This window comes from Pieris brassicae, chromosome 9 (assembly GCF_905147105.1).
Source record: "Pieris brassicae chromosome 9, ilPieBrab1.1, whole genome shotgun sequence".
NCBI classification, from domain to species: domain Eukaryota; kingdom Metazoa; phylum Arthropoda; class Insecta; order Lepidoptera; family Pieridae; genus Pieris; species Pieris brassicae.
Window position 1 is genome coordinate 4482693 of NC_059673.1, and position 17860 is coordinate 4500552.

General features: G+C 35.6%; 1 protein-coding gene across 4 annotated transcripts in view; it reads right to left on the reverse strand.

The window, feature by feature from the left end:
* Nucleotides 1-1517: 1517 nt before the first annotated feature.
* LOC123714521 (neuroglian) overlaps nucleotides 1518-17860 on the reverse strand; it is a 38639-nt gene continuing 22296 nt past the window's right edge. Inside the window, exons 7-17 of one of the 4 annotated variants that reach the window (XR_006754319.1) lie at nucleotides 15496-15637; nucleotides 11513-11640; nucleotides 10921-11202; nucleotides 9720-10087; nucleotides 9045-9206; nucleotides 8162-8365; nucleotides 6402-7179; nucleotides 5588-5792; nucleotides 5002-5099; nucleotides 3855-4582; nucleotides 1518-3540 (exon numbers count right to left, since the gene is read on the reverse strand). Coding sequence is in view for 2 of the 4 variants with exons in the window: in XM_045668793.1 (XP_045524749.1) it covers nucleotides 3425-3540; nucleotides 5002-5099; nucleotides 5588-5792; nucleotides 6402-7179; nucleotides 8162-8365; nucleotides 9045-9206; nucleotides 9720-10087; nucleotides 10921-11202; nucleotides 11513-11640; nucleotides 15496-15637 (2483 nt within the window). In the remaining 2 variants the exon portion in view is untranslated. The remainder of the gene's footprint in view (nucleotides 3541-3854; nucleotides 4583-5001; nucleotides 5100-5587; nucleotides 5793-6401; nucleotides 7180-8161; nucleotides 8366-9044; nucleotides 9207-9719; nucleotides 10088-10920; nucleotides 11203-11512; nucleotides 11641-15495; nucleotides 15638-17860) is intronic. The other 3 variants (XR_006754320.1, XM_045668793.1, XM_045668794.1) reach the window with 3 other exon arrangements.

Genomic DNA, 17860 nt, shown 5'->3' on the forward strand with positions numbered 1-17860 from the left:
TTATGTAAATAATTATAAGTTTTTAATAATAAAACATAGCTTCAATCCGTTAAAAAAGTGTTTTCTTAATCCTGGATTTATTAATCATATGAATAATCACAATGTTCCTCGCTGCCCGAAATTGCAATTATCGAAACATCTACTAAATACAATGCTTATACATGAGTTTTTTTTTTAAATCAACTAAAATACCTGCAGTGACACTACTAAATAGGAATCAAGATCTTGTTTTCTTTATGAACGTCAGCACAGCGTCAGTCTAAGTTTTATAAACAGACCGACGAAACAAATTAAATCAACATGGTCATACCGTGGAATGTATTAGGACCCGACACCTTTCAGGCGTTGATAAATAAATACATTGATAGACAAAAAGCCAAGAAACTAAGTTTTATCTCTTTATATTAAGTACCAACATGCACAGGTAACGTTCGAGTGTACGCCTTGGTTTTTTCTCTATCGATATAACATGAAAAGGCATAGTATAATAAATAAGGGATGCGAAGCGAACGCGTTAGCTGCCTAACATTAGTTAACACGAATCCTTACAACTAGCACATACAATTGTCCCACGAGATAACGCAGAGGGAAATTAGTTTTCCAGTTTCAATGACGAAAAGCTTTAAATGGGAATTGAAACCCGAAACTTCTTCATCCCTACTCTAGTTAATCGAATAATGAATTAAATCTTTATCAGAAACCGCAATTGTCTCGTGGATAAATTGAAACATCAACTGGTAAATATGTGAGGTGCAAACTTCACGAAGTCGATACGAAATAGTTAATACAAAAAGCCTAAATTACATAGCTAATAGATCATTTCCGCCAAATGTGATGGCATCTGTAAAAATATAGAGAGCATAGATCCAATAAACCGTTGAGATTCATGTAAATATCATTTACGATGCGTTCCTACCCACAAACTAAGTACACTTTGGGAACGCTTCGGGCCATCAAGCTAGCTGCGACCGCGTCTTTACTATGACACATAAATATGACATTAATTAACTTGACAATAGTAATGATTATTATCCGCTTACAATTCAACAAACTAGTAAACTGCACTCATATTTGGAACATCAAATATCCAAGATGAATAAACGATCGAAACCTTATACACTTTGTCCTAAGAATATACGTTCGGTTAAAACCCGCAATGCAGGAGTGCCGCCTCATACCTCATATTACTGTGTCATGGCCTAGTGTGCGCATACGTCTTACACTACGTACAATCACAAGAGCGACAGAACGCCATCATCCCCGCAAAGCACCAACATCGTCCGGCGGTCAAACTTTGCTTTCTCATATTCTGTATTTTCATACAAAAATATATTTTAAATAGATCCTTCGATGTTTGAACGTTGTTTTTCGTCATGTTTATAAAAATATTGTTGATTATCATAAGAATAATTGAAGAGGTACAAAAAGAAAGTTCGAGGCATTACAAATAGTGTGAAGTTTTTTACACCAAATGGAACATCCAAATGGTCCTATTTAGTACTTGAGGATAACAAAAGAAAATAAGGTAATTTTTATTCTTTATTCAAAAGTGTTTTACCCTCATTAAGCTTAAAATCTTCTTTTAATAAATTTTCGATTAAAAATTCCAACAAATAGGATGATATCATAACTTGATATCATAACATAAGTTATATTGCATATGTTTTAAAACGATTGCGCTATTGTTTAAAAAAATGAGCAAAAATTTCCGTAATTTCCCTTTGGTGTAAAAAGACTCCACACACCACGTTGTGAATAAATTCACATTCAGTTTTATTTCACAGCTAGATGGCACTATTTTTAATTATGTTTAATCTTTAGATATAACTTTGCTACGCATATTGGAGTATAGAATATAATTTAAAAGCGGGATACAAAATAATCTGCGTAATGGTCCTTCCGATATGATTTTCATATAAAAATAATTCGTTGATTTTACGATAAATTGACTCTGACGTCATGAAGCAAGTCTGACCGCCGGCACTCAGAGCTAAAAATTTACATTCTTTATCATGTCACAAAAATAGCTTTATCAGCCTGTAGCGAAGCGACGGCGATTTAAATTTTTTACTATGTGGATGATATTGTAGTCACTTAAAATCATTGATATATTTTAAACCTTTGTTTAACCTTCGCTTCGCTACCGGATACTTTATTTCTCGCTTTACCATCCTATTTAATTGATATCGAGCCAGATCTTAACCTACATATTAAATCGTATGAAATGCCAGGGACTCAAAAGAGGAAACAATTTTTTTTTACTTAAAATCAGTCTCATAAAACAAATCTATGTTGGTTTCTAATTTTCACTATTGTACCTGCGGTAAACAGAGCCTACTAATAAGGCCCATATCAATAAATTTCAACTAAAATGTCAATTTAAGTAAAATTAGCTACACAATTTTAAATATATTATTAGGGAGCGTTCAAGTATTACGTTACGAATTTTGGGTCTCGTCATGCGATACGGAAATTAAATTACGCGATTGGTTTGACACCATATCACCTTGTTCAGTATTTTCTATATAGAATTCGCTACTGCAACGCAAACTAATCGGAATCGTAACGGAATCGCCCCGCCTTAGAACAGACTCCGAACCGCAATGCGGGTCAACTTGCAGTTCTCTCCGTACCCGAACTCATGTCTCTTTGTCCACCGTTGCCCCTGTCCCCATCCTCTTCAGCAAGGTCTATGGCTATGATAGCCATCAAACTGAACTGGTGCCAAGCAGGTCGGCAAGCCGTAAGCGCGGTGTTGCCTAGCCGTAGTCGAGTTGACGTACAGGAGCTACTGATACGTTGCGTACGTGCGTACGTTGACGGCGAGGCGATATGGTGACGATCCCATTCCGAGTTGATTTGTGTATTTGTGTACTTGTTACCTTAAGTGTTAATAATATTTGTAACAATGTTACGTACATTGTTTTTAATGCAATCAAAACAATAACAAAAGTATTTTAGCAACATGACCAGATATGACTCTTAGGTAAAATGGTCACTGGGTGGTCACAGAACGTTTTAATATTGGGCTTAGAAAACCGTTACGGCGCGTTGATTGGTGGAGACGGGGTCGAAAAATTGCGTTACGTAATACTTGGACCCTTAAACGAAAAATACCATGAAGAAATTGTGACAGTATAGGAACAATATTAATTCCATTGGTTACAAAATCACTGATATTTTCACTAGCTTATCAAAAGTTTCAAGCATTGACGGTAATACAGATCTGAAAGGCAAGACTTGTTAATACTAACAGCGATTTCGCTGTTGTGATAAATAGCAGATTTTAAGCAAAGGAAAATATCAGTGATTTCGCTTCGAAGCTAACACGGATTACACGTTGACCGGTTAAAAATTATGGTGTGAAGAGCAGGCCATACTGAGGAACTGTGAAAAATAACAGTGATTTGTGAAATTGACAGTATTAGACGTAAGTGGGCGGTTGTTGCGCTGGAGCTGTTTGCGGCGCGGGCGGTGGAGGCAGAACTCGTGCGCCAGGCACGTACTGACCGATGAACGAGCCGTCCTCCGTGAAACGACCTGTGAATGATTATTCATACAAATATACATATATTTTATCAAACAATTTACTTGGGGTGACGTAAGCTTCGCTCCAAAATAATACAAAAAACGAATTTAATATTGTATCACTTATTATTTTCATAACTGTGAGAACACAACAAAAAACGTTATTAGTTTTCATGTACGAAAGATTACAGCTATATTTGAAATATTACGTCACTTAAAGTAAAATGCTTTAAATAATTGTAAACTAAAATATTTAAAAATATCAAACACATTATGCAAGATTCTTACAAAAAAAGTCAAACAAGCAAAAAAAAACAAAATCATACCTCACAAAAAATAAATAAATGAAATAGCTGCTCATACGCCGACGAGGAAAGGAAGGGAAAAGGACGGAAAACTGGACACGTCTATCTATCTATTCTAACAATAAATGCAAAACGATAAAAACAACACAAGCTCGTGCTATAAAAAAAACTAAAAAAAAAAACATTCACTGATCACTCAAAATATACTTAAAATCTTTTTTACAGACTACATTTAAATGTGTACTTAATAATAATCTAAGTAGCATTAAACTAAACATAAAGGACGCGTTGAGTCTTAGATAACTATTTTTTAAATAGTTGAAAGACTGCGCCCTATAACGAGTGAGATAATTTAATAAAATATGGTATAGCATACCATATTTTATTACATTATCATTCGAGATTCATACACAACCAATAAAGAAATGGACAGTAGAATTTCGGCGGGCGATCTTTAGAGAACAATATTTTTTGTATTCCAATATGGAATGGAAAGCCTTGGGCCTTAATTATTTGCATTAGATGCTGTGATTTTGTATTCAGATCTGGGTTATGTCATGAGTGGTTAAACAGTTGGGACAGGTTAAACAGGCCACAGGGATAGTGAAGTGAAAGGAGTCAAAGGGATAGACAATGTGCCTAGACGAGCGTGGCGAAGGCCTGCGAAGCGGAGTCTTGGTGAGAAGCCGCAGGGGGGCGCCTCTTTCTACCGTACTGACCGATGAATGAACCGTCTTCGTTCATACCAGCTGCAATACATGCGTACACACGGACATGCCACATTACATGCTTAAACAATGGCGATATACAAAACCTATACAAATCTTTATAATAAGCCTTTTCAAATATTATTTAGGCATTTATAGTCTATAGCTGAATATCTGATATGTCATGTTAACTATAGTTTATACAATTGTCTACGATAGAGCGCATTCATCTTATCTGTTGACGTAAGAATGTGGACAAACAAACAAATGCGCATTTGGGAGTTTAAAGGCAATCAAAAGTTTTGTATATCGATAAAAAATAGCTTATCTAGCAAAATATTGAACTATAGCTCAAAAATAGCTATAAACAAGTGTGTAAGCATAAAATTCAAATAAAACGAAACGAAATTGAATAATTTTATGCCAAAATATAATAAACACAAGTAATGGTCACGACTTACCCGTTTCTCCCTCGCCATACTCGGCCATCGAGTCAGTGTCGCTCTCGACACCTGGCTTGGGACCACTACTCATAGAGTGTCGGGACTTGCTGTCCAATCTGAAATTATTTATTTATTTTTGTCACTGTCATGATGACGTAACTGTCAACTGTCAAGGTTGTTTGAGATACCTAGAGGATTAAATTTTTTGTATTTAACATATTTTTAACTGAACAATCAATGACTTTAGAACCCGAATAGTATAGAATTGGTGTTCATAAATAAAAGTATCACTTAGTACCTACGTGGCAGTGTACGTGAGCTATAACAGAGGGAAAATGGGCAGCCCATGGACATTAACTTAGCCAAAAGGTTCGCATGAGCGCCGGCCTTTTACGAATTGGTACACTCTTTTCTTGAGGGACTCTATGTCGAAGTGGTTCACAAATAGGTCAATGGGCAGGTTGTTCCACAATTGCGGTGTGCAAAAACTATTTTAAGTAACGTAAGTTACTGAACGACAGACGTCGAGGTACTACGGGAATCACTTAACATCAGTTGAGGCAATTAAAATAACACAAATTTGGAATATTTAAAATAAACTTACGGATGATTATATTCATGGAAAGCGGCGTCTGGATAATCCGCCCGTCCGTGAGCGAGTTCGCGATCGTGCACGTCGTACTTCCCGCCTCGGTTACGACGCGCAACGCACACCGCTACCAGCACGAGAACTAAGAAAGCCAACGCCACCATAACCCCGATGAACCATCCAGCCGTGGCCATCGCCTCTTCCCGCATGATTACTGGATCTAGAAAATTCATTACTCTAGTTAAAATCCTTTAATTTTTTTATTGTAAATGCACTAAAAATCATCGAATAATATTTTATTTGTATTAATTTTTGTTAACACCTTTAAGTTATCGGAGGGTATCTTGAACCCAATAATATATACACAGTATGCCTCGCTTTTGATCCTGCTGCGTCGTTTTAGTTTATAATAAACAAAAATAATATTTTTCGCTATATGTGGTATAAATGATTTCAATCATTTTTGAGAATGAAAATACACAGAAAGGACTAAAAAAATGTTCACAGTCCCAATATTGTACTTTTTTTACTAGAAGACTATTAAGGAAACTAATTTCAAACTCAAAATAACTTTATTCATATAAGTAAACAAGCACACTTATGAACATCAACAGAAAAGGTGTTAAATTAATTTTTAATTTACATTTACTACCAGTGCCCAGTCAAGGGCGTAAAACGGGAGGGAAGAACTGGCAAGAAACTCTCTGCCACTCTTTTTAATAGCTAAGTTTTATTGACAAGCCAATGAAAAATACCAAAAAAGTTAACAATCAAAATCATATTTAGGTATAAAATCTCTATCCAAAAGGGATCTAAACTTGTAACTTACATAACTTACCGGTTGTCGTATCAACATCCATTACTTCACTGGTGCTGAAGTATTCTCCGTCATGAGCTGTCACTTTCACCTCATACACTTGTCCGGGCTCGAGGCCAGTTAGCACGACATAATCGTCTTCAGTTATTTCATTACTTCTCAACCAATTAGGATGACCCTTGAGCCGGTACCAGGCTATAAAATGGCTTCCGGCGTGACCGTCTAAGGAAGGCAACCAGCGAACCAGAATATGAGCTGACCCCTCTTTAGCTGGGAGGGTACTCGCTTCGAATAAGGGTATATCCGGAACGGCATTCACCATCGCTTTTGTGGTCTGTTCCACGTAGTATTTGTCTCCTTCCCCAGCCTTGGTCTTAGCCCGTATTTCAATACGGTACTTGGTGTTGGGTTCTAGTCCAGCTAGTTTGGCACGATCCAGTTTGGGGTCGATTTCCTTCTTCCTCTCTTGAAGTGGACCTAGGGCTGTGCCGGTGACTTTTTGGTAGTAAATTTTGTAGCCGGTTAAAATTCCATTTTCGTCCATGGGTTTGTCCCACTTGAGGAGCATAGCTGAGGAACCGATGGGGTAGGCTGCGAAGGATTTGACTGTTCCTGGTTTTCCCTCTGGGGTAACGAAGGAGAGGATTTCGCTAGGTGGTCCATTGAAGCGTCCATTGTAGACGAGAATTCGTGCGTTGTTTTTCTTGAACGGTTTGAACGCGGTTATAAGAGCACTGGACGCATCGGACTTCACGAGCACTTCCTTTAACCTGTCTTCTTCACCGTCAACCTGAAAATCCATTAAAATATTAGATTCAATAGTATAAACATTTCCAAAGTAAACTAATCCTAAATAGATATACATGTAATTTTATAATAACTTTCAGAGTTAATATCTACTACTTTAAAATGAATATATAGTAGTATAGTTAGTTATGTACTTTCGGCTTCGAACTCCAAATAGGGAAACTTTCTATAAAACATATTACACGTAGATATATTTATAGGTTATGTTTTCTTATTGATAAGTTGCTTTTATAAAATAAGGATTTATTTAATGTCGTTGTACATAGACAGTTTGTCTGCATTTAGCGAAAGTCTCTCAATGGCTGCATTGTTTCCATATTCATACTCTCCCCTAAACGTCAAAATTCACTTCAACCAGTCGTCGTCCAGTATATATATCGCAGTAAAGTATTTAATCAGATAAATAATTAAATCTCTAGACAGTTAATTAAATGTCCATATTCAATCAAGTAAAACAAGACTCTGCCATGATTATTTCATTTGTTATTGTTATTTCGGTGTGATCGTGAAGAAGAGCTTGGAAATTCCGTGTTTTGCTTTATTGTAAATGGTTATATTAGGTTAGTCTTGTTGCCGAACGTTTAGGAAACTAGTTAAACGTTACGTTCACTCACTTGTCTGACAGAACTTTGGCTACTTGATTGAATATCGATTTTTAATTAACTGTCTCAAGATTCAATTAAGTCTCTGATTTAATTACTTAACAGTCAAACACTGTTAAAACTACATCGTATGGACTCATATTTGGTCGTCAAAACCGATGAAGTTATTATTTAGTACCTAATACAATAGATTTCCGCCGGGACGTTTGATTTTGATCAATTTAACCGGTACGTTGTTCTAAACGATGCCTTTGTAAACGGTTTTGACCGTATATACTATTGTTCATATGAATTCCACAAGGCTTAAAATATTAAAAAAAGGACAATTAATAAAAAAAACATCCCTAAATTCAAGCTACATACCCAAGTCTGAATCTTGTACCCCTTGAAGTGTCCGCGTACAGTTTCAGCTGATACTGGGTTCCAGCTTAACAATGCAGTAGTTCCTGTAGTGACCTGCACTAGAGAGAAGTTAGCGGGAGATTGTAGGGGCGTGTCCTCACCAGACCAGCCGATTACTTCCACAGGAGCCACGTTTGATGTTCCCTTTGAATTTACTGCTATCACCTGTAAAGCAAATTCCAGTTATAATAATCTCCGGGATTGGGCATTATCATCACCGCAGCGACCACAAACCCGCACAACTAACCTCTTATAATTTCTGATCAGATTTTACTTGATCATTGATCAACTACTGACACGGCTCATGTTTAATAGCTGAAGGTGCGTAATAAGGTAATTTTATATACTTGAAAGTAGTATTTTGATGTTGTTTTATAACAAATGTGATTTGAATATATGAATAATATTCATTTCTCGCTTCCTCCCAAAGCGGTGAAGACACCTTGAAACCCTTAATTATCGTGAACCTGTCCGATACCCTTGAGATGATTCCACCAACTTGAACCTTTGATCCTAGGGCTCCATGTGTTATCTTAGGACTCTTTGTGCAGACATTACTCGTATTTTTTTTATAGTATAAGGTCGCAAACGAGCCTACGGGATGCCTTGAATTGGCAGCCATCACCACAGCTCATGGACACCCATTTTTTGTGGGTGCGTTACCGGTCTTTGAGGGAGGAGTTATATTCACTATTTATGTAATTAGGTTCTTAGGTATAACCCTCTAATAATTTATGTATCTGGTGTAGCTTGCTAATACACACACTACATATTATAATATACAAATATTCCAGATATTTATTACATATAAATTAAAATACACATTTCACAGTTTCTTTCTTACCTTAATTTTATAAGGCTGGAATGTTGGCGTGTTAAGGACAATATACTCCGACTGAGTCCAATCGCGTATTTGCTGTTCGCTCCAAGGCGTTCCGCTGATGTTACGTCGCCATGACACTTGGTAGTAGAAACCGGGGCCGTTGTGCTCGATTTGAGGCATTTTCTAAATAAATAAAAAATCAAATCATATCAGTATTATTCTTAGATTAAATATTGATTAATATTCAAAAAATAATAATAATAGTGTCACAAAAATTCGCCTCTTGCTTTTTCAAACGCGTGATTAGAGAAATCAAAAGCTAGAGTGAGTTCAACTATCAACTACTGAATTGTATGACGTTATCCAAATACAAATTGATGTTACTTCTTAATTGTTTATAGTAGAAATGGAAAAAACCCGTTGTGTCCTTATACTTATATTGGCGTAAAATCTCAATTTATAATTAAAACACTAACAAACTTCGTTTCACCTTCATTTTTTTAACTTAGCTCACAATACTTTTTTCCAATTATTCTCCATAAAATCTTCCTCACAGATCAGAAAATCAATTTAAAAAATACTCGAATTTGTCCAGTTAGTCCTCGAGATTTGCATTTAACAACATATTATATATGCGATTAATGTTTATTCCCATAGATAATATTGAAAATCACTCAATAAAAAAACCTCACTTACCGACCAAGATATGACCATATTAGTAGGATCCCGTCCTTTACCCTCAACATTATCCGGGTTCTTATACGGTACATCCGGCTGTGTGGTACAGGCATCCGAGTGTCTCGACGGCGTAGACGGTCCAATCTTATTCAAAGCTATGACCCGGAATGTATAGTTCGCCCAGGGGCTCAGTTCCGCAGTCCAGGACGTATCTAACCCGGGAACAGAATCGGACGCCGAAAGCCATGTATCGGGTGTAAAGGAGGTGTTATATTGTATCGAGTAACGGAGAATAGGGGCCCGATTGTCACCCATTGAATGCCAGCGTATGGTTGCGACTTTCTCGTGACACTCGATGCCTTCCAAGGATGGTGGATTGGGTTTGTCTGGAATTTAAAAAGTAAGGCAACTACTGAATAACGTAAAAGTATCAACACAGGTGGTCCATTATTACGCAGTAAGTCAGTTTACGAGAAGCTGGTCAGTCTGGTCAGTCTTCTCTACTCATTTAACACTTCTTCTTTCTTTGTGTTCGAAACATCCCAAGTATCAACACAGATATCATAAGAGACGTTTGCGTGCTGTATGACTATAAATTGTGGATTTGTGTGTTATTTGTCAAATGACTTTTATTTTGCATTCATTGTTATTTCTATGTTGTGTGATGGAAACAGTTAATTGTCGGGGCAGAGATTAATTACAGGTACACAAATGTATGATTCTTTTTAAAGTTGTAACAGAAATAAAGTTCTTCAACCATAATGGATATCAGCACCTCATACTCTATAGTGCCGTTACTTAGTTAAACAATGTAATAGATTAGAAATCCTGGGTTTGATTTCTGAGCAGGAACAAATTATGACAATTTAGTTCGTTGTAAATACGACTAACGAAAATAACATCTTTTTTGACTATTGTGAAAAGCATCATACCAAATGTCATAAGCAATTCCTGTTGATAAGGAATTCCTTTTGTCTTTTAAACTACTGTCTTTTTTCATTAATTTGATACGATTACCAAATATGTAATTATTCTAATTTAGCAAAAAAAATAGTCATCCAATAGGTCACCCACACCCACGCACTCGCTCTCTTATATACACACCCACTCACGCACCCTCTTACACTTACGCACACACACCCACTTTCTCTCTCTCTCACTCACACAACATGCATATACATACACACAGTTAGGCGCTAAATCTTTTTAATAAACATACCTTGAACAGTTAAAGTAGCCTGAGCCCTCGCTTCATCTATAGCTGTTCTCGCAATACATGTATATTCGCCGGAATCGAGCTCCGTTGTGTCGGATATTAGCAGCGAGTAGTCATTTGTCATTCTAAACCGCGGCTGGTTGTCAAAGTCAATTGGCTGTCCGTCATTGAGCCATATAATTTCTAGTTTTAGGGAATCGTCCGCATTCGCATTACACCTGAATGTAGCTGAAGCACCCGCTGCAACTTCATACGGCTCAGGTTTGTCCGTTATTACCGTGTGCTCTGGAAATTTGAAATTATTTTCAAATGCTATTTTTACAAGTATTTTAGAAAGTTTTATTAAAATAATAGAATGATAAGAACAATACTTCATATCTAATAAAGACTTATTTTATATTTTTTTAATAGGTTTATAATATCGCGTAAATTCATATACAACAATATTTCTAAGAACATATCTACTTAACCTTTCTTCGGTTTAAAATATATTGTTAATATTGACACTTATGCCTTTAAGAAAACAAAATAATATCTAAATATAAGAAATAAATAAATTATTTCTGTAATTAATTTCTTTCAATATGATACTCACTCTTGACAGACAAGGAACCGAAAGCAGATTTCTCGCCAAACTTGTTTTTAGCATAACATTGGTAGGTGCCCACATCGGTGTACGATACGTCAGCGATTACCAAATCACCTTCCGCTGTTATGTTGTATCTGTGAATATAAAAATAGTTTATCTACCACCATTACTATAAGCGGCAAACAAAAATGATCCAGAAAGGTGACAACAACAACTAAAGACGAAACGATTATGCTCTCTGTACGAATGTGATTGGTGAACAGCAAGACGTTGACACGCGACATGATACGTCCGTTCGACCAATCAGAATAAAACGCTACTTCGCGCCTTTTAATTTTGGGATAATATTAACCAGTAATAGTCGAATACGATATATTTCTACCAATTCCTGCAAACCTGCAATAGATTTTGGCTAATAGATTATCTCTCTACTAAAACACCATTATACAAAAGACGATACCTGACAACTCTATAGTAAATTGACTGTGTAAATAATAATTTATACTGAATTTAAAAATTCCTTCGTACATTTTCGCTTTGAAGAAAATTGTTATAATTTTAAAACTAGAACTTTTCACGACGTCCTAATTGTTTTAAGTACGCCTAACTACCATTGAGTATTCAGGCCATGCAATTTTAAAGTCGGAAACTGGAAATCATAATTGCCTACTACAAAACTAACTGGACCATTAAAAATTACGCCCTGGTTTTTTTAACAAATCAGAGCAAATTGGACCATGTGATAAGTCCTTGCTGCACCCATGTCCATTACACATCATTTATGTCGATATAGGACCCTGATTTCAAGGGCTGGGATGCAGGCAAGGCATCGCTGTTACCGTGTCCTGCCTTGGGCGATTGCTGGTAGCGCCGTGGGATTTTAGTCAAGCGACACAACAGCGAGTCCCACATAACCCTTGGCGATTTTTCTTAATATTTGACGAGCCTTCTGTCGTTAAAATGAGACACTACCTCAACCTGTGTTAAATATTAAAAACACTGCTACTGCGTCATTAATGTTAATTTAACTTATACTAATTATATTTAGTGGTTTGTTTACGTATTACAAATCCCAAACCCAAATCAAAATAAACTATAATATTCTAATATTAAAATGTTTCATTAAATAAAAAAATTGTGTTAAGAAAAATTACAAAATAAGGACATTCCTGTATTGTGGGTGAACACTCTTCTGAGGTACAGATAAGAAGAAAAAAGTTACAATAAAACAAAAAAATATTGAATGAAAACTTTAACACATAGTAACCAACCAAGGTTAAACAAAGGTTTCAGTGTACGCGTGTGTATATGCGTAAATTTTCTTTTGAATTGTCTCCCGTCTGCGTAAATCGTCTCATATAGGTTAAAACAATCTATTTCTATAGTAATTTCAAAGCATTTCAAATATTTATTTTAACTTCGATACTATAAAATACGATTTCCGGAAATGGAATATAATAGCAAACGTATTGAATTAAGTGTGCGCCTATGAACGCGCGGTTTCATATTACAGTGAATTAATTATAGCCACTCTCAGTGAGTGAGGGAAATGAGTTAATAAAATTATCCTGGTATTTATAAATGCCAGGGGTGGGTGACGTTAAGTTTATTGTGTATAGGTGACTTGGTTACATAAGGGCCATGTCACTGACCCATAGTGTTAACAGGGGTAGCGACAAACTCGGCCAATACGGTTTTATTGTTTATTCAGTTCCACATTACATAATAGCCAGTGTCAACAAGGTGTTAGGATTTTTATATGGCAACAATATCAAACGTGTATCAGACATGTATGTGCGTATACACGCGATGCAAAATTAAATGAAGATTTTGAGTTATGAAAGTAATATTAGAATAACAAAAATGTCAGCCGTAACCGGTTTGGGTTTCATCTGGAATTTTAAAGGTATTTATTAACTAAATTAAGTATAAGCACTGGAACCTTTTTAGGTCTGGACCTCAGATTTCTGTATCTATTTCTTGACCATTTGTCAATCTAATAGGCAAGTTGGTGATCGGCCTTCTGTGCCTGATGCTCGCCGTCGACTTTTTGGGTCTAAGGCAAGCCGGTTTCCTCACGATGTTTTCCTTTACCGTTAGAGTAAAAGTTAAATGCGCATATAGCATATACAACCTCAAGGATGAAAGCACGCTGAAGCCACTAGGCTAAATTTATTTAGTAAAGGTTTAGAAATAATAATTTTATGTATTTCACATAGTCTTCATATCAAACACTCAACACATAATTACTGAAAGTCGAGACTTGCGTCTCATTAAGGGCACCCCATCCTGTTAAATCGTTGGTTTTACGTCACAACTTCGCCTGATACTAATAATGGAAAATTTGAATATTCACGAAAACAAAATTGATGATTGCTACCCACGAGCCTTTTGTAGCTAGACCTTCACTGGAGGTACCCACATTTTACTATTATAATTTTTTATTTTTGGTTTTACCTAACCTACCGAATTACATTTAATTAAGATAACGATGATATTTTATATTATACTAAGTAAATAACATTAACAATTACATGACCATATAAAAATATATCAAATTAAACCTACATCCCATGATTTACCTATTATATGTTTACTATTACACGGCGACTTTTCCATTAATCTTTTAAAGACAATAAATCTTCGGCAGTGTTAGTTTTATTCGAATATAAGAATCTTGAGGACGATTGATTGAGAGAGGCGTTGACTTTGAACAGTAAATTATGAACGTTTTATAAAAGGAAAAATGTAATAAACCGTACACACAGACGTTAATTAGGAGATAACGGAAAGGCATTTGATTATTAAAATAGTTTGTTTTTCTCCGCTACGCTTGTCTATTTAATATCGATTTTTATATAAACACGCAATTATGAAACAAACTTCGTATCGAACTGAATTTTAGTACAAAAATAGATAGTACTAATAGGACATTATTATGACGTAAATAGTTTCGTTAAATTGGTACTTGTGATTGGATCATTATTGCCATAATAAGACCTACATTCACAGACAAGGCCATGTAAAAAATCAATTATTAAACGATTTGAAAGACACGCCTTTCAATTACCAACTGATCTGAGTGGCTCTAGTATTTTTTTTAATTCTTAGCTGCCAATCAATATTTTCTTTTTTTAATCTAAATGGCTTCGATTCTATTGCCATAATATTATAAAAAATGGCTTCGATACATAAACCTCCTTTTTATTAATAAACGTCAAATTAACATTAATTTTACTCTTACGCCGTTAAAATTGTGATCTGACCTTGATGATTGAGATATCAAATGATTCGCTTTATTTTTATATTAATAGAATTTTATTTCCGGAGGAAAAAAAATTGGATCCTTCACTATAGAGTCTCCAAAATTGTATTTATCTACGCATAGATGTTGATGATATAAGTTTCAATTATGAATATGCTGTAGGTATAATATTAATTATACCTACAGATTTAAAAAAGACTGTTATTGGACACAAGGATTCTCCCATGCCTGGTTTACGGGACATGGACGTTCACGGAAAGAGTGAACTCAATGGTGCCATGTGCTCAGAGAGCAATGTAGCGGAGTATCCTAAAAATAAAAAAGATTCACAAAATACGAAATAACCACATCAGAGCGAAAACTGACGAACGATCACTGGTGCAGTAACCCACGCTTTACAGCCCAAATAGAAATGCCGGCTGGACCTCCAGGAAAAAGAAACGTGTGAAGACGTGTACTGGACTAACGACATAGTTAAGCAAATAACAGATTCAAATGGAAAGTTCAGGAGAACGTCTACCCAAAAGAGGCGGGGTCCATACTGCACATAATAACTAACGTAGACTAAGTGTAAAGCTAAAACCCATTCGATATGTAATTTTTCATAGTATGAAATTAGAGTAGTTTTATAATTATTAATATTTATACCTATTAAGAATTTTGTGTTGATCCAGTATGGATAATAAATGTTATTTGGCAAGCTTAAATAGAAAATCGTACTCACTTTCCACCAGTAACATCGACGTCATCTCTCATCCACCTGACAATGGGTTTGGGTGCTCCAAACACACGGCACTTCAGCACCGCTTCTGAACCATCGACTTTGGTCAAGTTCTCTGGGCCTTCCTTGATCTCCGGTGGTATGGCTACAAACATGTCACAAAACATATTTAAAACATTATTTTATTATAATATTAGCTGCCCGCGATTGGTTAGTTCTGTCGCCTTCGAATAATGCGCTTAGCGAAATATATTCTATATAGATATTTTGATTTTCGTTTCGGAGACCTACACTAAAAAGATTTTTTTGCAGAAGAGGTAGGAGGCTCACGAGATACAAGGTGAGGTGTCCATGAACACTTTTAATGCCAGAGGGCTCACGAGTGCGTTGACAGCCTTTTAAGAACTGGTACGCTGTTTTCTTGAAGTACCTTAAATGAATCTTAGAATGTTAAAATTCTCAAGCTTTCAAAGTACGCCATTACTCTATACTATCACACACGCGAGCCCTATATATTTGTATGATTGTATACGAAATGAAAATGGTGTCTGCAAAATTAGCGTGGGCGTACGCTGACCTGTAGGATGTCGTATATTTCAGCTGACACACTGACATTTGTCTAGTTTACAGCAATCATTATTAAATAATATCCGTAATATAGTACTCTTAGGACAGTTCAGATAGTCGCCGAGTATACGTAATGGTTATATCGTTAGTAATAACATATTGTTTTCGTTTTCCATTCGTATTCTTCAATTTCAATTCATAAGCCCGTAGTCTCATACTTCTAAATACGCCCACAAAACGCTGTTTACAACTTTATGTTACTACGATTATGCTATTATTATTTTAATTCCGAAAAATGAATGAGATATTCAACAACAATTGTAGCAAACCTTAAACAATGATATTAAATTACGTATCAAACGCTTGACTAGTAAAGCCTAAAATTGTACATTACGCCATTGCCAGCTAATATTTTCTGAATAAAATCATAATATAGGCATTTAACTAAAACTATCTCTTCATTTGTGTCGCGATCTTATCGATAGGTAGCCTGTGTCGAACATAATTATTCAGTCAACATTATGAATCCTTTCTTAAACTTATAGTCTTCGCGATTTTCTAAACGTCTAGCGGACCCGAAACACGTCCTGTCTTAGTATGTATATTGATTTCAAATTGGTATAATTAACTAAAAATGCTTTATGATATACAACATTCTTTGTTTTGTTTTTTTGGCGCGTATATAAATAGTTTTGTTGGTATTCCGACATGTTACTGGCCATGTGAAAAATATAGATTTCCAAGATTAATGCCACAAACAATTAGCGACTATAATTATTTTATATGTATTTTCAATATCAATTTAATAACTCCGATCGAAGCATTTATTTTAAAATATTTGCAGCACCCATTCTGTCAATGTTATATCAAATGTCACAAGGTTACATAAAAAAATTGAATGAATTGAAAAAAAAATTACAATAATATTCTTAAATTATCTCATTGTCCGCGCAATTTTCTTAACTATTTCTTCATAAGAACCTTCCTGACCATAAAAAAAACACAACAAAAAAAGAATGAGCGATCGGTCCAGCCGTAAACGCGTGATGCCGCGATGACCAAGGGAAATAGGGATTCATTTTTATATATATAGATTGTCTCACGTGTTCATTCACAACCATCTCAGACCCTATTACGGGGTGGATGAGAAATATTTTTACGTCGCCCGGTCACTCACCCCATTCGCACCTCAACTATCGATTCACTCCAACTATTTGCGATACCGATCGAGTGGAGGTTGAGGGCAATCTCGTCCCTGTTATAATTTCTCCCTGTCTCTTTGTAAAGGATTTTTATGTCTGCTCAAACAAACCATATGTTTGAGGGCATAATAATTACATTTACAAAAATAATATCGTCGAGTAATGCCCAAGGTGCAGTTGCTAGTATTGCTAATAAAAAAGAAGAATATAAAGTTGTATTTAAGAGTGCCCTATTATCTTTTACGAAGCTTCGTGGCCTGATTTTTTAATATCAATAGTCAAGGCGAAAACTATAGTCTCGATCGAAACTAAAAGTTAAAAGATACAATTTTTTTTTTAAACTGTGTGGTGTTCTATGATAAATACACAAATTAATTGTAGAAACTAAGGGTCGAAATAGCCAGGTAGCGTGTTAGACACGTGGCCAGAAAAATGCAGCTGCACCTATTTCATTGTCACGCAACCGCCTTTAAATAGATCCTTAGAAAAAAGAGTATAATAGAATTTTATTATTATATTACGTACATTTTCAACGTGACAACCTTTGCTTATAATCGGCTAATTTGTTCCTACCACGGTTACGAGGTATTTCCATTTAA